This window comes from Sphaerodactylus townsendi, linkage group LG11, assembly GCF_021028975.2.
Source record: "Sphaerodactylus townsendi isolate TG3544 linkage group LG11, MPM_Stown_v2.3, whole genome shotgun sequence".
Classification (NCBI taxonomy): domain Eukaryota; kingdom Metazoa; phylum Chordata; class Lepidosauria; order Squamata; family Sphaerodactylidae; genus Sphaerodactylus; species Sphaerodactylus townsendi.
In genome coordinates, this window is record NC_059435.1 from 26,106,852 (window position 1) to 26,128,332 (window position 21,481).

The window sequence follows — 21,481 nt, forward strand, 5'->3', positions numbered from 1 at the left end:
TTCTATCCCAGCTTTCAACACAAAGCCACCGGGGCAGCTTACAGAACAACTCTGGGGCAGAGTCTGAGAATGGTGATATTGGGGAAGGAAGGGTGCTCAGTAGGGTATAATAATATAAGCAGTGGTGGTGAACCTATGGCACTCCAGATGTTCATGGACTACAATTCCCATCAGTTGGCCATGCTGGCAGGGGCTGATGGGAACTGTAGTCCATGCACATCTGGGGTGCCATAGGTTCGCCACCACAGATATAGAGTAATGAGTCTACCCCCTCCACCCCAAAGCAGCCATTTTCTCCATGATCTCTGAGATCTGGAGATTAGCTGTAATTCCAGGAGACCTCCAGGAATTCCAGGAGACCTCCAGGAGACCTCCAGGTCCGACCTGGAGGTTAGCAACCTACTCAGAACTGAGATAATTTGGAAATGGTTCTGAAGATTTCAGTAAGGCAAGTACTGTTGTCCTACATGGCTTGAACTTGCAAGTTGAAATGGATATTTCCTCCCAATGACCTGCGCTTTTGTGAAAGCTGCAAAAACAAACGTCAATTTGTACAGCAAGAGGCTGGCAGCTGCACAAGGCTATATAACTTCAAAATAAATGAAACAATTTTAATTAACTTCAACTCAGCTGCGGCAGAAAGATGTAAGTGTTCCGCAGGGGAGAGAACTGATCACAAAGTGAGCAGTGTTTTATTTGTGCATGCTGGTCTTTGACCGTATAATAAATTGATCGAATGATCACAAGGGCTTTTCTATCAGAAACAAACCTATAGTTTGTTAAGGAATCCATTCTCCTTTTCATATTCTTAATCTCCCATAAGCACTTACTATTCCCACACTTGTTTCCCAGCATGGTCCGCGAGGCACATCTGCTGGGTCCATATGTAATGGAGTAACCACACTTGAATTCCCTGCAGATGAGTTATAGCCGGTTAAGATGGACAACTGCGTTACATTCTTGATGACACCTTCTTCCTTCAGCTAGAAGCAAAGAGACATTTACATTCTAATTTTTGTTGTTTTCTAAAATTTTATGCCAGAAGCTTTTGCATTCATGTGCAGAATATTAGTACAAATATTTAAAAATGTAAAAAACTGGGGACTTGGCAGGGCAGACTGAAAAAGGAGTCCCAAAGGTGACTTGGGTGCCTCAGGTGTGGCTGCTTGTAATATTATGTGTTTTGGTTCTGTATCTGCTGCTGTTAGTAATGGTTGGTGAAATATTCCTGTGGGGTTTTTTTTGTATTAGAACTGTTGGTTCTTTAGTGGTGGCTGTAAGAGATCGATGCCTCTTACAGCCACCATTGGGGCTTGGACAGATTTATGGAGGAGAAGTCGATCTATGGTTACCAATCTTGATCCTCCTTGATCTGAGATTGCAAATGCCTTAGCAGACCAGGTGCTCGGGAGCAGCAGCAGCAGCAGGCCATTGCTTTCACATCCTGCATGTGAGCTCCCAAAGGCACCTGATGGGCCACTGTGAGTAGCAGAGTGCTGGACTAGATGGACCCTGGTCTGATCCAGCAGGCTCTTTCTTATGTTCGGATTGGCTGAATCTTGCTCCATTGCCCCTACTCACTTTCAATACCTTTTTTGTATTTTTAAAACAGAACGCAGGCAGGGGTTGAGAATCAGTGCCCTCGCACCCCCCCCCCTAATCTAAAATCCTTGCTTCCTCCCTTCAAACTCCTCGTGTGTGTGTGGGGGATTCCCTTGTTTCCCTTGCATGCCACTTTTCCGCCCAAGGTTTCTCCCTCCTTTCTAAAAAACCCCAAGGTTTCTCCCTCCATTTTCCCCCCAATGTGTGTGTGTGTGTGTGGGGGGGGGGGGGGGCGCTGATTCTCAGTGACTGTCAATTGGTGGGACATCCCAGCTTCCTTCCCTGAGAAATCCAAGTTTGGTGTCACATAATCAGCTGTCCCAGCTTTTCTCCCTGAAAAATCCAAGCTCTGTGTCAAATAATCAGCTCCTCTCCCTAAAAAATCCAAGCTCTGTGTCAGATAATCTGTCATCCCTTTCGTTTGTGGCGCCTGCACACCCTGCTTTTCTTTCCATAAACAAGGGTTTCTCCCTCCTTTCTCCCCCAATGCGGTATGTGTGTGTGTGTGTGTGTGCCGATTCTCAGCGCCTGTCCAGTGCTTTTGCAACATCATGATACACTCAGTGTTAGACAGGGAGCATGGGTCAGTATTGCTAGAGTATATTAGTTTACACTGACAACAAGATGTACAAATGACCGTACTGAATAATAAATGTATGGTTGTGATTCCAAGCTTAAGTGTCTGAGATGCAAGACTATTCCAATTGATTTAAACAATCCCTCTTTGTATTGTCGAAGGTTTTCACGGCCGGATTCAATTGGTTCTGGTGGGTTTTCCGGGCTGTGTGGCCGTGGTCTGGTGGATCTTGTTCCTAATGTTTCGCCTGCATCTGAGGCTGGCATCTTCAGAGGTGTATCACGGAGAAAAGTCTGTTTCACATTGTGTCTAGTGAGAAGGGAAAGTTTACTGTGGTATATTGTCCATGTCCCAGGGTGGGGAGCCAGTAATTAAGTGTTTGGGTGGAACTTGCTATGCAAAGGTGTGATTGGCTCACTTAATGATTGGTTCCCCACCCAGGGACATGGACAATATACCACACTAAAGTTTCCCTTCTCACTAGACACAATGTGAAACAGACTTTTCTCTGTGATACACCTATGAAGATGCCAGCCACAGATGCACGCGAAATGTTAGGAACAAGATCCACCAGACCACAGCCACACAGCCCGGAAACCCCACCAGAACAAATCCCTCTTTGGACTGAAGGACATTATCTAATTCCTTTTCAGATGCTTAGAACTTCAAAAGCTTCAGAACTTGCACACTGTATACATCTAACTAAGTGACCACTATTTGGTGGCTACGTTAAGGAGCAGTTGGGCTGGTTATTCCTCATATCTACCCTGTTTCCCCGAATATAAGACATCCCCTAAAAATAAGATGTAGTAGAGGTTTTGCTGAAGTGCGAAATATAAGGCATCCCCCAAAAGTAAGACATAGCAAAGTTTTTGTTTGGAAGCATGCCCGTCGAACAGAACACAGAAAAATAAGACATCCCCTGAAAATAAGACATAGCACATCTTTGGGAGCAAAAATTAATATAAGATACTGTCTTATATTCGGGGAAACACGGTATGTGTCCACATTATCTATGTGCCCTTTCCTATGGCTTTCAGGTTAGGTAGGGCAGTCTGCACCTTTTTCTTAGCATGAGAAGAGTTGGTTGTTAGGCATTCTAATAGAGCGATTTGAGGACAGAAATGATGCTGCGAATTTTGAAAAGGATTGATATTGCTCTAAAGCAATGATATCCCCCAGTTTAGATTCTGATTTGAAGGATCATTCGTGATGGCTGGAATCTAACCTGAGCAGAAGTCTAGCAAACATTATCTATTATCTGTCCAGGTCTAGTAAACAACATTTATTAAGAGGAAGAAGCAACAGACAAGACTTAAGTTGCTGATGACAGTCATATCAGTGGCAAAACTTTTGGAATTCAATCCCAAGCAGTAGATGCATTATTTGGAGTCCATGAAAATCGATAGGCTAAGAGGGGTATAATTCTGTTTGGGATTGCATTGCTAATCTTATAAATAGCATATTTAGTGTATACCTTTTTTGCTTAGTGCCTCCTTACCTTTTCCTTGACATCATCCATTAAAGCCAATAAGAAAGTATATAGGTTCCCAAGGAAGAGTGCAAAGATACGTCCCAACTGCCACTTCAGGCCAATGCGAGGGTGATAATCCTCTAATGCTGCAATGGTTTCAAACAGAGGAGGGCAAAACATCCCAAGCAGAGACATGACGATTTCAACCTGCCCGATTAGGACAAGAGAATATTTGTCACAGTGTTTGTTAGAATATACTTGCTAGATCTTAAGAGTACAGTGGAACCTCGGTTTTCGTTGGTAATCCATCCGAAAAGAATTGATGAAAACCGAAACCAATGAAAACCGATGCAAACTTTTCCATAGGAATCAATGTAAATCCAATTAATCAGTTCTAGGCACTCTAAAAAACATACAAAAACACATATTTTGGTGAATAACCGTAGTGTTTAATGCTGAAAACAGTAACAAACAATAACACTAGGACCAACTTCAGAGCCAGTGGACCAATGTCGCACCAGAAAGCTGTCCAAAGAGGTCTGTTTCTGATGCCTCTTTAAGATTTGTCTGAAATGGGGCAAGACATTGTCATTAAACAAGTTGCAGACACGGCCTGCAACAGCTTTGTCTGGGTGATTTTTCTCCACAAACCCCTGCACCTTACTGCAAATCGATGAAAACCGAGGCAAATCGATGAAAACCTAGACAAATTTTTCACTGAAGAAATCGATGAAAACCGAAGGCAATGAAAACCGAGGTTCTAGATGAAGAAAAAGAGTTTGGATTTATATCACATTTTTCTCAACTATGAGGAGGTTCAAAGCAACTTACAAACTTGTTCTCTTCCTTTCCCCACAACTGACATGTTGTGAGGTAGGTGGGGCAGAGAGAGTGCTGAGAGAACCGTGACTAGCCAAGGTCACCCAGCAAGCTTCACGTACAGGAGTGGAGAACCAAACCTGGTTCATCAGTTAAGAGGCCAACACTCATGTGACGGAGTAGGGACTCAAACCCACTTCTTCAGATTGCTTTTACCACAGTGTCATTACAAGAGTGTAATTCAGTTCTGAGAACCACAATGACATGAAGGTTAAACAGATGTGTACATACACGAGAAGTAAAAGTGAATGATTTTTCATTTGTCCCATATGCACTAACTTGATAGTGTCACAATTTTTCACAAGACACCCTTTCATTTGCAGAGGGCACCTTTTATGAGTAAGATACAGCCCCCCCCTCACTCCTCCACAACTTTTTAATGGCCTTTCCCTTTACCCCTTCATTATCATTTTGCCTCATTGCAGATAGCTCAGGCAGGGATTTTGCTAACCAAATGACAAAAATAAATTCTGAGGGCCCAATGCTAAAAGAAAGATTCCACCTGGGAGTCAGTCCACACACCTTCAAGCATGACATATTGTTTTCTGTCTTCAACTGACCTTGTTGAGGAACTGCCAAATCCACAGTCCTTTCAAAGGTCATTAGGACAGCAGCTTCCCCTTTCACAGGCAAGCTATTTTTCTTTGCTTGAAGCTGAAGACTCATCAAAAGAAGATGGGCATCTCCTTCCTGCACTGTTTGTGAGAGCCCAGAGGAATTAAAAGCCAAATGCCAGAGTAGCCAGGCAATTCTTACCTTTCTAAATGTCAATATTGTGAATGGAAAACATTCTTCTTACCTCATTTCTTTCATACCAGCCAACGTTTTGCATTTTGGAAAAGGCCTGGGAGCGTTTAACAACAAAATAAATGAGGTAGCCGCTTCCACACAAGCAGCATGTAATGAGTACATTGGCCAGGACTCTCAGAAATCTTCTCAGATGGATGTTCTCATCTTTGTTGCTTTCCTGCTCATCCACAATGGATTCCTTAAACAATGTAAGAAGCAATGGGAACAGATGATGGCATGAGGAATTTAAAGAGCCCCTTGTGGAAAACATCTGACCTTTTCCATAGAAAATGGGCTCTATTCTATATGCAGCTTAATAAACAAAGCTTTTAAATAAATTGTACATAACTAAGGTTATAAAAGCATCACCTTTTTAGCAGTAACCTTTTCTGCATGCACAGCTTACCACAGATTTTCCCAATGGTCAAGCTTTGTGCTTTGGAAACATTTCCTGTAAAATCATTTTGTGCATCTCCATTTTCGGGGGACCCCCCCAATTGTTCCCCCCCTTGTCTGTTCAATCGCATTTATTCCACACGCTATGGCTGAAAACTTATTATTCCCAATGATGGTGGGATGTCATCTTTGATGCAGGAGAACAACTGTCCCCTTAAGCCATTTTCTTCTGCCCCTCTGTTTTTGAAAGGAATTTGTTTGAAAAAAAGTTCTCGATCATATTAGTGATGTAACATTAGGGAACAAACACAAGTCAGGTCTAATGTATTGTTGAAGGCAATGTATTGTCTAATGCAGCGGTTCTCAACCTGTGGGTTGCGACCCCCTTGGAGGTCAAACGACCCTTTCACAGGGGTCGCCTAAGACTCTCTGCATCAGTGTTCTCCATCTGTAAAATGGAGAAATGTTAGGGTTGGGGGTCACCACAACATGAGGAACTGTATTAAAGGGTTGCGGCATTAGGAAGGTTGAGAACCACTGGTCTAATGTATTGTCGAAGACAAGTCAGGTCGATTGTATCAGCTTTGTCAATTTCATCTTGAATTAGTGATGTTACCTTAATGTGAAGATACAATATGTCCAGGTTAGGAGCAGAGGTGGGATACAAACAGTTCACACCACTTCTCTAGAAGTGGTTACTAATTTTTTCTGAGTGCCGAGAAGGGGTTACTAAAGCAACCTCCCTGCCCAATAGGGACTGGAGGTGCGTGTGTGCGACGGTGCCACTGTTTAAATCCCACCACCATTGGAACCTGTTATTAAAATTTTTGGAGCCCACCACTGGTTAGGAGGGAGTGAAACTGACAAGGGATTGGTGCGATAAAGCACTTAAAAAAGAAATTAAAATTCCTTTTGAACATAGAGGATGAGGGGGAGGAGAAAATGACTGTAGAGGAAGTTCTGTGACTATTCAGGAGAGTGGATAAGGGCCAGGTGTTTTGTGGGGTGGAAAAATAAAGACCACTTCAATATCATCGCACACAATATCATTGCAGGGAAGCTAACTTGGAACATTAAAAATGGTAAAAGTGCTCAGGAAAACAATGGAGGAAAAATGAAGGGAAAATATTCTGTAATTAGAGGAAAAACATGTGGAATTAAAAGAAAAAATAATATTTGGCGGCAAGATATGTTGTAAGCAGCTCATGTAGAAAAGGCCATTGATTCATCTGTAATTGCTGCTAATTTGATTTTCTTCTTGCCATTGTTTACAATGTAGATTAGCACTGTCATAGTCTGTGGGTGGAGAAATGTGCCTTGTCTTAATTAGCCTGATTACAAGCATTTCAAAGCGTCAAGAACTTAGTAAGGAGTAGCTATTGAAAATTAAGAGATTTGGGGTATACGTTTGTAATCATAATGGCAGGAAACATGAAGAGGGAGATATCTGACTGTGGTAATGGGCCTTTTCCCACTTTCCCCTCCACCACCGTCGCTGCGCTCCACTCACCGTGTGCGTCATTTCTGGCGCACGCCCCGGCTTCCCCACTCAAAAGGCGCCGTTTTCTCCAGCGCCAGGGATGCCGCGCGCTGAGGGGGCGCAAGAGAGGCAGCGTTGGGGCGGCTGTGTTCTCGCCGCCCCTGAAGTGGGGAGTGCAGCTGGACCCCGCGCTACTTGAGGAGAGTAGGCCGGGGCTTAAGGTAAATGGGGAAAGGGCCCATGTTTATATTTTTGGGAACAGGCTTTCATTGCAGAGTATGGCTTTTTATGCATGTTTGATCTCTTCAGATAACCTTCGTGTTAGATTCTCAATTGTGCACATGTTTTCTCACCCCACCACAGATCAGAGAAGGCCCACTGTTTCCCAGGGTGGGAAAGAGTTATGTTTTTCCATGCCTGTGCAGAAAAAGCGAAGCACACCAGTGTGCATTTTGCTACATTCAGCTTTTCCTCTCCATCCTGCCTTCCCCCACCCACACAGAAGCAGTTCTACTGGAATTTTCAGGGAACCAATGAGGCTTCTTTTAAAAAAACTATTTAGACACATTCAATCTATCTTAGGAGTGCTAGACTGAGGAAATGGCCTTTCAAAAAAATAATTCAGAAACAGGTGGCAAACAACCACCCAAACCTGGGAGCAGGAGAAGCAGAGTAGCTAGGCTTGGGGGAAGCAGCAGGGCACCTTGTCCCATGTAGATGAAAAAATGCAGGGAGACCCCACTGTGAAGTAAACATCCATGCCAAAAACTTTAAGTGCACTAAGGGTTTAGTTACAAAAAAGTGAAACTCCAAGGACTCATGGGAAGAGAGAAATCCAATTTTCTTTATTCTCCCCCCCCCCAACCATTGGCTGCAGTTCCAGTTCCCCCTTCATTTACTGCTTCCCCCCCCCCTCCCCAAATGCTGGTTAGAGTTTCTACCCCCTGGCTTTCTGGTTCTGCTTCTTCTACAGATGCCATTTTGGTTTGCAACCCCAAATGCTATCTAAATGCCACGGAATTTTTGAGCAACTTCTTTATGTATGCAGATGTCACTGTTAACTGCTTTCATCATTTGACCCACATATTTGAGGGATTAAAAAAACCCAACAAATTAGATTTTCCTGTAAATCTGTGGTTTCCACTGAGTGTGCAGAACTCTAAACTGCAACCTTGGTTGGTCGCAATCAGAAGATTTGCTGATCTGTATGGGGGTCAGCTTTTGGATGTGAGGATATTTAATACCTTACTGTAGTGGCTTTGTATTGCTAAATTCTGTCGCAAAGATACCATATACTAGGGGTACGCAGAGATGTGTAAACAGCTTCTTTTGATCCCTGGTATTTGTTCATTAATAACTAGATAGAATTAACTGCAGTCTTCAGATGTTATGGATTGTTAGATCATCCCCTGCCAGCATGATGCTGGCAGGGGATGATGGGAACTGTAGTCCATAACATCTGGAGGGCTGCGAGTTTGACACCTATGATCTAGAAGAAGCTGCAGTCAACCTTTAATGGTGAATGATGCTAAAAGTGCCAGCTTTTCCACTGATTTTTCAGTCCTTCTGGCCTCTGATGACACAGTTCAGTCTGTAGCTTTTCCCTCCAGAGAGATGGGCAGAAGGACCTACTGAAGTGCTGGCTGATGATAAACATGGCAGGTCACAGAAGCAGACCACCCACAGATCCAAAAGTCCAACATTTGATAGTCTTTAGGTTAAACATTTTAATAATGTTTATTAATATTGAACTGATCTTGCAGGGGTTTCCCTTTTTTTTGTGGTTCACCATGTTTTAAAATTGGATTTGACCCTTGATGTCCTTCACTTTTTTTTTGGCTGTCAAATCATAGCTGACAAGGTCACATTGTAGTGTTTTCAAGGGAAGAGATGAGTTTGCTATAGTGATCCTGATTTGCTGTAGTGATCCTGATATTCTTGGGTGATATTCCTGACTCCCATCCAAATACTGACTAGGGCAGTGATGGCAAACCTTTTCGAGACCGAGTGCCCAAATTGCAACCCAAAACCCACTTATTTATCGCAAAGTGCCAACATGGCAATTTAACCTGAATACTGAGGTTTTAGTTTAGAAAAAACGGTTGGCTCCGAGGCACGCGTTGCTCAGGAGTAAGCTTAGTGAAGGAACCGTGCTTCAAATGGGTGAATCACAATCCTAGGAGGGTTTACTCAGAAGCAAGCCCCATTGCCAGCAACCGAGCTTACTCCCAGGTAAAGGATCATGCCCAGGCCAGCCTAGATGTGTGTGTGTGTGTGTGTGGGTGGTTATGATTTTCCACCCCCTACCACATGATGAACTTTGTGTGCAAGTGCCCACAGAGAGGGCTCTGAGTGCCACCTCAGGCACCCGTGCCATAGGTTCGCCACCACTGGACTAGGGCCTACTCTGCTTAGCTTTCAAGATCTGATGAGATCAGGTTATCCTGGTATATCCTGATCAGGGCCTTTCCCATGTGTACCACAAATTGTGTCTTCTGTCTTTGTTTTCAGGGTGCTTTTTGGGTTTGGTAATCAACAACCACAGTACTTCATAATTATGACCCATTAAAAACCCCAAAATAAATATTCACCAAAATCTTTAAAAAACCTTTTAGAAAACAAGAAATATTTTTTTTGGGGGGGGGGGGGGCATTAAACTATACTGATTTCTATTCTTTCAACTGAGTAAATTGTTACTTTTATGTTGATACTTTTTTTAAAAAACCTATGTCTTAGGCACTTCCTTATTCTTAAATTTTACAGCAAGGGAAAGTATCCATGCTATAGAAGTGAAAAAGTGAATCCCACCACCAGAACCGGTTGTTAAATCATTTCGATCCCACCACTGTAACATACTGCTTGTGGACTGAGCACATTAGAAGATAATTGTTTTGCCAGATGTGTTTCTGGCCTATGCTTTTAATGCTGAATTTTAATATCTTTTAATTTTTTTTAAAAGGTACTCAAGGAATTTGCATTTTCCAGGGTAAAACTGCTTGTGGGACTGAACTAGAATCAACAGGATCACTCCATTTTTTGATATGGCTTATTTAGTTCAAGAATCACACAGTGGATTATTTTAAAAGAAACTGGAGGTCTTTATGTGTGTTGTAGGTTTTGAGCATGCGGCAGTATTGTTCAACTCCCCTCTTTCCCCTTGTAACTGGCACAACTAGAATGCCAGGCAGAAGAGATTGATGATGGCAGAGCCTGGGATATTAAGAAAATGCCACGAGCCATCTGATAAAATCACAAGTAAGTATCAGCATGATTGCCTAGCTATCTAAAATGTATATTCTTCCCCCTTTGAAACTCTGCCAAAGGTGCATTGCAGCAGCAGCAGCACGGGAGGCAAGGATCTTGCTGCAGAGAGAGGAAAGTTAACTGGATGGGACTTGGGAGCTGGCTGCAGAGATTACCTTGAAGCTAGTGGTGATGGAAGCAAACTTGTTGTCTGCTGTCTCCGGATTTCCTATAAGGTAGTCCCAACTAGTGAACATTTTCCAGCTAAAAGTGAAGTTTTCATCATCCCCATCTCCTGTGCTTTCGTGTGCATTCCGGGCCATCCTGCAGATAACAAATTCATATTGTTGCTTGCAGTATATTATCTAGCCACTAGATGACTCTCATCTGTATTCAGAATTCTGGTCAGAGATTGCCTCTAAAACAAGGCCTGGCTGTTTAATAAAATAGGACTGCTAACAAGGGCACTGGGATTACAGCAGCATGTTTGGCAGCAAATGAATGAAGTGTGGAACTAGTAGATGAGGGTGCTCACTCTTTTATCCAAGTTTATGCATCTGGGAAACCTAATTGTAAAAGAGGTTTCCCCAATATGTGTATATACATGTGTATATGCCTAGGATTATCAGTGTAACACTGGGTATGTCCAAACATGTAATGCTTGCCTATGGGAATCATCAAAGTAGATTTCAGATCAGGTATGTGCTGGTGTTTGTATGCATGCTGCTTCTTAAAGGATGTGTGAATAGTTGCAGCATGCCTGTTGAAATCAACATGATATTTCAGTGTGATTTCAATGATGCCCAGTTTAGCAGGAACCAGATTAGGGTACATCAGTAGGAGTGAACACCCATGCTGGCATTTCAGCACCCAAACAGAAGCATGGGCAAAATAATCCCACGGATAGTATCCAGAAGTAGCTATACGATCTAAGAATGTGCTGACAACTGTAGGGAACCAGCCATGCAAACTGCTCACTCTGTGCTAGTTCCCTAATTCCCATCAACCAAACTAGTGAGAAATAAGTACATACTCAGTGGTGGGATTCAGCAGGTTCACACCATTTCAGCAGAACCAGCTGTTAAAATGGTGCTTGTAAACAACCAGTTGTTAAATTGTTTGAATCCCACCACCAGAACCGGTTGTTAAATCATTTCAATCCCACCACTGTAACATACTGCTTGTGGACTGAGCACATTAGAAGATAATTGTTTTGCCAGATGTGTTTCTGGCCTATGCTTTTAATGCTGAATTTTAATATCTTTTAATTTTTTAAAAAAATTACTTTTATTTTGAAAGCCACCTCAGGCACCATAACATGTTTCTAAATAAGAAGACCAATGGTTCTTCTAGTCCAACATTCTGTCTCCAGTAGTGGACAGCAGAATTTGGGAAATCTACTTGCAAAATAAGTTAAAGCTAGCCTTTCTTTGTTTGCTCATAGCATAGCATTTATCCCTCAATTCAAAAACTTCTGTGGAGGGAGATTTGCATTGGAAGTGTGGGGGGTGGGGAGGCTAACTCTCCCTCATGTACCATTTCCCTACTCAGAATTTAGAATTGCTGTCGTCACACACGCTCTGTCTACTCCTTTTTGAAGCTATTACCACATAAGTGAATTAATAGTAGTCTATGAAATGCTTCAACCTGGTTGTACAGGCAGTTTTTAGAAGTGCTTCTAGGATATACCTTGAGTGGTTTCTGGTGAGGCCGATTGCAATATGTTCTCCAGTTCTTTCTATATTTAATTTGATGACTGAAATATAATACATGGTTGATATACTGCTAGTTCAAAGCATAAAATTATCTCTTGAGTACAGAGAAGGCCACTACGCTGAGGTTTCACAGCAAAGCTGTCAATGTATTGAAAATCTCTGTGTTTACCCATTTTCTCTAGTACAAATGTGAAGGAGCTGCAACTGTGTGCAAAGAATAGGGGGCAAAATCTCTGCCCACAAACAAAACAACCTAGCTGGCTTATCTATATTCCTAAAAGAAGGTAGAATAACTCTGTGTGATTAAGGAAAAGGAGCTGAAGATAAGGGATCTGTTTCTAGCTTTGCAGAAGCTTCTTATATTCTCCTTGACAGGTACTGCTTAAATACCCAATTTTTCTTTTTACCCTTCTGATAAAATAATTCAAAGCTCCATCAGCCTATAAACCAGAGAAAATGTTCCCAAAGTGTTCATGTGTTAGAAAAGCTGGGTTAGCACAGAGGGTATTGCAGTAAAGTACCAGAAAAGGCAATGTGAGGAAATGAAGCTACCCTGTACTGAATCAGACATTTCATCGACCGAGGAATATTGTCCATTCAGACTCACAGTGGCTATCCTGGATCTTAAGCAGAGGTTTTTCACATCACCTACTACCTGATTGCTTAAGCAGACATGCCAAGAATTGAACTTGGGACCATCTATACATGAAGCAGATGTTCTACCCACTGAGCTATGCCACTCTGTGAATAATATATGCTCTGTTACAGATTCCAAGTGTAATGCATTGCAGTGGGATGGGTGGATTTGTACTGGGAACTTATTATGGCAAAGATGCTCAAGGTTCTGCTTTTCTATACCCGCACACTCTGTTTCAAAGGTTCAGGATAGATCTAGAATGTTTCCTTGGCAAAAACCGGTGGGGTCTAAGGGCACTTGCAAGAGGGGGTGTTGATGGTTGGTTGAGGTGCTGCATAATCGTCTGCTGCTTGCCAATTTTCAACAAGGCTTCTCCATTCTCCTTTGTATATTTCCAGTTTTCTAGTCTGATGAAGAAGCTATAAGGAAAAAGACTGCTGGGGGAAGGCGTTGTGGGGCCGGACAATGAGCTAGGAAAGAGTTAAGCACCTTTCCAGGTTACCGGTTCTCCCATGCAAATACCCCTAACCTTCACATCTATATTAGGAAAACATAAAGTTAGGGATATCACCTTTGCCTTAATAGTTCTGTCCTACATATGGTAGCTCTGAGACTGAGAACCAGTTCACAGTTCTTGGAACCAGCTGTTTTGTTTTTCAGTAGTTGCTTGTCTGGATCACAAGATGCTCCATCAGAAACACTGGTGGTAGCCCTTTGCTTTGGTATCCAGGTAGATAGGCTCATACTAAATTTTCCTAATTGTAATTCATCAGCTGCCAATATTTCTATAGATCAGTTTCAGCCTAGATACAAATAACCTCTTAAGCTTAATTCTCCACCGTTATGTGGTTTGGAAATTGTCTTCAGATGATATAGGCTATTATACTGAACTGTTCTATTCTTTGCAGAAAAGGAGTTCACTTATCACTTGATGTAATGATCTTTAGTAAGTTAGAAACTTATAATAGCTCACATCTATCATTTAAAACATCATAACAGTTGCAAGGGAACAATGCACAAAGCAGCATCAATTTGAATCTGAAATGAACAGAAGTATATTGAAGAAACAGCTGAACTTACGATCTTATTACAACCATCAAACTGTATCCATATACACCCACGACACCAACCATGAAATATGCCATTGGCAGTCTATACTTTAGCCATCCAATTGTCCGTTGACTATTGTAGTAGCCATAGAAAACCGCAGAATACTTGATGTAGCCCTGTAAAGAGGGGGAAAGGAAGCCCAGATCAATTAAAGCTCATCAGTTTCATTGTTCTATGTGTTAAGCTTTTTTTGAAAATATACTGAAGGCCACAAAATATTAAAAACATTAATTATAAATCATAACAGAGGAAAACAATTACATATATCTCATGTCAAACCAAATTTCTGTTCCCAGAAGTCAAAGAAAAGTTTCCTGGCGTTTTTTTGAAGATGGGTGGAATGTTCTGTCTCCCATCTCTCAGTCAATATAATTCACTCCAATTAGATAATTTTACCAGCTTCCAAACTTTATGAATCCACAGTATGATTTTTAATTTCATAACACATTTCCTCAATCTCCATGAGAGTTTTCAGCTCTCTTCTTGCAGTCCCTGGAAACTTTTGGGGGCAGGAAAGCATGATGACTTGGCACACAATGCTGTAATATAACTTTCAGTTACATACCTTGGCGTCACAGCAGCAGGGTGACTAACTAGGAATCCTCCAAATATCTATGGTAAAAACCATAAAGATTTGAGAAATTCCCATGATGCCACTTCTAGGTATACAACCAGAAATGGTGTGGCTGCTATGTCACTTTTTCATGTTGTTCCCCCTGATCCACAGAGCAGCCAAAGGAACATGGGGGCAGGAGCGATAGCAAGAGATATAGCTACCCTAATCACCATTTTGGTTACTTTAGGAAGATCCAAAACCATATTCCTCAAGCCTGAATTGGTGCATGTGATTAAAGGGCCTTTAAAATAACCTTCAGGTTTTTAAAGGAAAGTTAAAGCTCATAATATAATAGATGTAAATAATAACTTTGTTCCCAAAATTTTCAGTTCCCCAACTAACAGATCACCTCCAACCTGCCTCTTCTCAAAGACCAGGGCAAAAGCACACCCAGCTGAGTATGTCGAATCACAAACAAACTGAGACAGCTCCACAGTTGCCATGGCAGCCATGAGGCTCTGAGCTGGACCATCAGAGGCATCTTTTATGTGGAGATTGACATTCCCCAGAACTACTGTACTGGGAGCCTCCACTCCATGAATCTCCACTCTGAGACTCTCTACTTCACCAGTTCATGCAGAGAGGCAGCTGGGCAGCAGGGAGAGCGGTATACCAGCAACAGTTCCAACTTGTCTTTCTGGTCAAGCACCAAGAACAAACTCTCTACACTGGCCACAAAGCATCTGACCTTCTTTTGTTTTCAGCACACACACACACACACCTGGGTAAGCTTGGCTGTGTTTTGCCTCCATGCACTCTGCTGTAATGAAAACATATCTCTTACCAGAAAGAATTACCAACACACCACACCCAGCCATGGGGGCAAGGGGGGCAGATCAGATGGTCTCCCCTCTATTCCCAAGTGCTGGCCAAAAAATACTCCCCACAACTCATATCTAATCTACCTCCAAAGAGACCACTTGCACCAGCCTACTCCACCCCTCAAGCCAATGTTTTAAAAAGTGCCCCCCAAGTGGGCACTGCCCTTATGCGACTGCCCTTCAGTCACCGGCCAAGGCTTTCAGCCAGAACTGCCTTGTCTTTTGCTGGCATGGTGAACTGAATTGCCCTGCCCCTGGAGCAGGTGTTATTCATCAGGAGTGGGTAGAGCCATAGTCTTCCTCTGTAAAATTGTAGTCCAATTATTATTCTTTATCATGCAATTGTCATGACCCCTCCTGGGCAAACTCAGGAACAAACACACCAGAGACTGAACAGGAGGACCTAGGGATCACCTTGGGGGGAAAAAACAGTGGGGTCATGTGATACCCAGAATCACCAAACTTGATCTAAAGTCCTGGAGTCTGAGGCCTCAGCTGGGGACCTGCTCCTGAAGTCTCAAGAGGAAGTTGCCAACTCACTAGACCTTGAGACAGCTGTCCTCCCCCCACATAGGGTTAGACCCCAGACCACCAACCCTCAGATCCCCCCCCCCCTTGTAGGGCCAGTAAAGACAGCTCAGCAGTGAATGAGACCCAGGCTTGTTACTGAGTCTGTATTTTTTGCAAGACTGGGTCTCAATCAAGCCCTAGCTGGCTACTGCCCAGAAACAGGTGTGGTTTCTCTCCTTTTCAGGGTATTTAAGCTTCAACGAGGAACTAGTGTGTCCCTTTTAAATTTGTGAACTCAGTCTTAGCAAACCCCAGAACTAGACCGTCAGGACCTAGCTGAGACAGAACACCGATTGCCTATTTCCTTCAGTTCCTTTCTTCTTTTTTAATGGAATTAATGTCAACAAACGTTGATACAACAGAAGACCTTTCGTTTTTCATTTTCTACAAATGAAATTTTCAAAATTTCTCAAATGCATATCTAACTGACTCTTCCGCATATGAAATCTAAGCACATTCTGCAACCCACGGCAGCTGTAATTTTGGAGATATGAGAAGACACACTCTGTCCATTCATACTCTGCATCATTATTGAAGCTTATCAGGTATGTACCATGTACAAGATGCATACTAAGTGGTTTCAGTAGTGGACCTATTAGTGTCAGTAATGGCAGCTGATGCTTTTGGCTTGGTGCAAGAAACTGTATAAGTGGAACCTTTAGTCACTCATCCTTATGGACAATATTAAGCAATTTCTGTCTGGTAAGCAGCTGTTCTTTCAGAAGCATGTGGAGTGCATCACATGGTCTGCCTTTCAGCTGCAGTTCTGCGGAATTGTTTGGCTTTTGGAGATCTATAGTATGTCTGCTTTATAGTCCTGGTAAATGAATTTTTTTTTATCTAAGTGACAGACATTGTGTTTATCTGATATTGGCTGAGGCTAAGCAATGTTAAATGCATGTATTGTTAGTCTGATATCTTGTTGCTTGTGCTATGAAGCTTTCTCAAGAGGTGGTGATTTGCAGAAAAGTGGTGTGTGCATGTTTGTATGCGCACACACAAGTGCTGAACCCTTAACCCTTTCCTTGCCTAACATTTTCCCCTTTCTCCCTTGCCCTGAAATTTCCATTTCTTCAGCTATTTCTCCTCCCTTGGGGGTTCCATTTGCAATCTAAACTTGTGCCTGGAAACTGTCTGAGATGGGAAAATTTTTGGAGGAGCAGTTTATAGTGCATCTCCCTGACTTATATGATAATCATTCCAAAGTGGTTCCCCAGATATCAGTTTCTTCAGGTTAAGAAAAAAAATGCTGGGGAAAGGGAAGGAAAAGTCTCTGATAATGTCCACAGATTGCTAGATCCAACCCATTATACTGAACCTTCCAATTGCATGTAGAAAGGCCTTGGTTCAGGATGTTAGGGAGGATGTTAGACATGCTCTTTCTCCAGGATCTTAAGGAGCTATTTATGAAGAAGAGTAGGTTTTTATCTATCTTAAGGAGCTTCAAGTAGCTTACAATCACAATCTTTTCCTCTCCCTACAACAGGCATCTTGTGAGAGAGTTCAGAGAGAACCATGACCAGTCAAGATCTCCCAGAGGGCTTTATGTGGAGGAGTGGGGAATCAAATCTGGTTCTCCAGATTAGAGTCTGCCACACTTAACCACTACACTATGCTGGTCACATCATATTCTCCAGTCCATTTTTATGTTACCCTTACTCCAAGGATCTTGGGGTTGACATATATGACTCTCCCTTCTCCATTTTATCCCCATGATAACACTATAAAATCAATTAGGTTGGCTGGTCCAAAGTCACCTAGGCCCTTTCCACACAAACCTTTCAGAGCACTTTGAGGCAGGAAATACATTTCCTCCATGGAGTTCTGCATTGTTTTTTCACCTTGACGTTTCGAAAATGTTTTATTTCTATTTACCCTCAAAATTATTTTAAAATGATTCTTTAGCCTGAAACATTTCCAAAACATTTTCATTTGCTGTGCGATCTGTTTCTTAAGTTTTCCTTGCCTCTGTGCTGTCCATGAACTTTCTCCTGGGCGCTATTTTATCGCGTCACGGAACTCACTCCATTCTCCCTCCCCTGTTTGTTTTCATCATTTCTGTGTATTTTTAATTGGTTTTTTTTTTAAAAAATAATCCATTATACGAGCTATAGAGAATTGAAGTAAGAAGCAATGAAGCATGGATTCAATGAATACTACAAAAAATGAGAGAGAAAATCCTCATGGCAGTGATGGATGCATTTGAGGGGGTGAGTGCCAACTAACTTCATGGTAAGGGGGGGTGGGTGGTGGAACTGAAAATGTTTTACAAACGTCTTAGGTGATTTGTGTAGAAAGGACCCTAGTGAGTTTCGTGGCAGAGTTGGGTGATTTGAAACTGGGTTTCCCAGCCCCTGTTCTGACAGTTCAGTCGCTGTATCCCATCGGTCTCATTACTATGTCTCATTACTGCTTCTATCAGTCCAGCCAAACAAAAGAATATCATATGAACTGGTGATCTGACTCTGTGTAAGAGGCCCAGCTTCTTATATTACTTAAACATTGTGGCTCAATTGTAGAGCACCTTCTCTTACAAGTCTACAATATCTGTGGAAATTCTAACAGTCAGATCATGAGGAAAAGAAAAGTGTCAATTCTTCAGCCCTGTGCTCCCCTATCAGCAAGTTCCACTGAAGTCAACATGATTAGCTTCTAAGTAAACATACATAATTTGGGGCTGCATTAAAAATAATTCTTTTTGTCAGTTTTGCCTGTTCGAATCCTGCTCTCGCGTACGGCTTTTGTCCACAATCCATATGATTTCTACCTTCTGTAGAATAATGTAAGATAATAGGTATGGAAGGCAGAGAGGTGGGACCAATAGGGAAATTAAAAAAATAGGTAATAGCAGAGAGAACATATTTATCTCTGTTATGACCTATTTGTTACTTATTAACTTACATATATCAATAGATTTACTAATATTCCAATTTAATAAAATGCCCAATGTGGCTTACAGTCAGTCAACATTGACTATTACATTTTGAAAAATGCACTGCATCATATGATCTAGTAACCCTAAAACAGGTGTCTCCAACTTTTCTGAACCTGTAAGCACTTTTAGAATTCTGACACAGGGTGGTGGATGCAGTCCCAGGGTGGTTATCACAGAAGGCGGCGCCAACTACAAAATGCCACAGAATGAGGTTGGGGGTGCTGTGGGCTCCTATGAGCCTTTAAAGGTATGTGGGAAGGGTTGAAAACAAACTGATAGGTCTAATTTTCATGACTTTTATGCTTCCTCAACAAAGCAGAAATGGATAATGAGGGCCAGTTTCTTTATACATTTAGGCTGCTTCTGCTCAGGAGCAGTCCCCCATTTTCTTATTTTCAATGCATACGCAATGGAGTTCCCTGTGTTTCCCCCTCACATATGCCATTTGCCCATCTTTGTCTCTGGCAAGCTTTTTTATATTTTTAAAAATTGATAATAAAAAATAGCAGTGTAGTGATTAAGGTGTCAGACTAGGACTTAGAAGACCCAAGTTCAAATCCACACTCACACCATGGTGACTTTGGGCCAGTCATATACTCTCAGCAGTAACGCTGGTTAGTATTTGTGTGGGAGACCTCCAAGGAATACCAGGATCCTGACACAGAGCAAAGGCAGGCAATGGCAAACCACCTCCAAATGCCTCCTCCAAATGCCTTGAAAAGTCTAACAGTGGTGGCAAACCTTTGGCACTCCAGATGTTATGGACTACAATTCCCATTAGCCCCTGCCAGCATGGCCAATTGGCAGGGGCTGAGGGAATTGTAGTCCATAACATCTGGAGTGCCAAAGGTTCGCCACCACAGGTCTATGAGGTCACCACAAGTCAGCTGTTACTTGATGGCAAAAAAATAGAACAACTGACAACTGATCATTTTTGCACAATGCCTATCAAAGGTAGGGGAAGGAACATAGTTGGCATGTGAGGAAGAGGCACCAGATGTGGGCAGAGAAGTAATCCACACTTTTCTCAGCTCACTTTGGGAACAGTCTAAACAATTTTAACAAAGCAGGTTTGTGAAGAAGCCCTCAGTTCAGTGGAGATCGGAAAGACCAAGGAAGTGGGCAAATGCACAATATTGTCTGCAAGACCAAATCAAACTTGCTGTCAGTGGAGGAGAGTGTGTGTGTGTATGTGTGTTTGAGCAACATTAGAAGTGACCAGTGCACCATGGGGCTTTCCCCACTACAGAAGGGAGCTAAGGTCGACTCGGTTCCCTTCAGTGGAGGGCAATTCCAGGCTGTCCCCACAGCAACTGAGTTGGCCCCCTGGAACCGAGCTAAGTGGGCGGGATCATCTTGGTGCCTGTTTCGCTCCTTGATCGTGATTGGCGCTTGTGTTACGGCGGGAAACGGAAGTGTTCTTTTTTTTTTACAGTTTTTACAGTTCACGGTTACATGCACTTTCTGCCCGCCACAACTCTCCCGTTCTGCGCATGCCACAAAAGCGACTCGTGATTGGTTGAACGGATGAGGTGTCATTTCGATGCTTCCCCACTTCGAAGCTTTGAAGTGGTGTCGACCTTGTTCTGGCAGAAAAGTGTAGTTCTGAGGGGGGTGGGAACTGAGACAAAACAATGTTGAGCTCGGTGGCAGTGGGGATTCACTGAGGCGAACCTAGGTAGAAACCAGTTCAACTCTGTCAGTGGGGAAAGCCCCCCTGTCTGCCTGCCTGCCTGCCTGCCTGCCTGCCTGCCTGTCTGTCTGTCTGTCTGTCTGGGAAGAGGACTGAAAAGAGACCCCCGTCCCAGGCAGGGGCTACAAGTTACTGTTTCCTGCAAACCATACTGTTTGGCAGAACTCTTGGATGAGATCCAGAGATTTTATCTTCCAGGTGGATTTTCCTTCCCAAACTATGTCTTCATATTCAGATCTTAAGACATGAGGGTGCCACCTCTACAAGCAATATAGGAAGAGAAAGTAATTATCCTCCACTATCTCCATTCAAAATATAATTCACATAGGTTATTGCTCAGAATGTGCCATCATTTCAGCTTTTCTAACCGGCAGTGTTCATTCTCCTGCTCTTGCTGGATAATGCTACAAATACAAAAGGCTCTTGGTCCTTCCCCACCATAGCAAAATTGCTGCTGAGACTGAAGCAGTGAGAACGGTGGCAAACAAGGTAGCCAGCAATGTAGCCCTTTAGATTCTGGGTCAGGAGCTATTGTGTGTGTCAGGGAGACCCAGAGGCAGAAAGCATAACAGAAAAAAATCAAGCACAAAAGAGTTCCCTTTTGTAGTTCGCTAGCAAGATAATTTTCAGCCTCGGGATCTCGCAGGGCACTTAGGTATCTATCTGGGGTGTTTTTTTATCTGTTGCAAAAGAAAAAATTATAGTCTCCAGAACACTCTGTCAGAAATGGTGACCTAAGCCAATCCTTTTTCTGCCACTGCCATCTGTTATGCAACCCATTTAAGGGTGTGTATCTTTATTTTAATGCTGTCTCTCTCACCTATGCATTTTCTAAAGCAGGGTCTGCAACTGTTCATCATCTAGGTCTATTTTGTTAAATCTTATCCTTTCTGAGTATGCATGTGATGCATATTTTACTAAGCTTCAGTGAACTTGCAAGCAGA

General features: G+C 42.6%; 1 protein-coding gene across 1 annotated transcript in view; it reads right to left on the reverse strand.

The window, feature by feature from the left end:
* TMC2 (transmembrane channel like 2) overlaps positions 1–21,481 on the reverse strand; it is a 63,264-nt gene that overhangs the window by 20,545 nt on the left and 21,238 nt on the right. The window contains exons 9-13 of the mRNA XM_048510826.1: positions 13,873–14,018; positions 10,617–10,764; positions 5,332–5,520; positions 3,681–3,860; positions 831–983 (exon numbers count right to left, since the gene is read on the reverse strand). Of these exons, the coding sequence (XP_048366783.1) occupies positions 831–983; positions 3,681–3,860; positions 5,332–5,520; positions 10,617–10,764; positions 13,873–14,018 (816 nt within the window). The remainder of the gene's footprint in view (positions 1–830; positions 984–3,680; positions 3,861–5,331; positions 5,521–10,616; positions 10,765–13,872; positions 14,019–21,481) is intronic.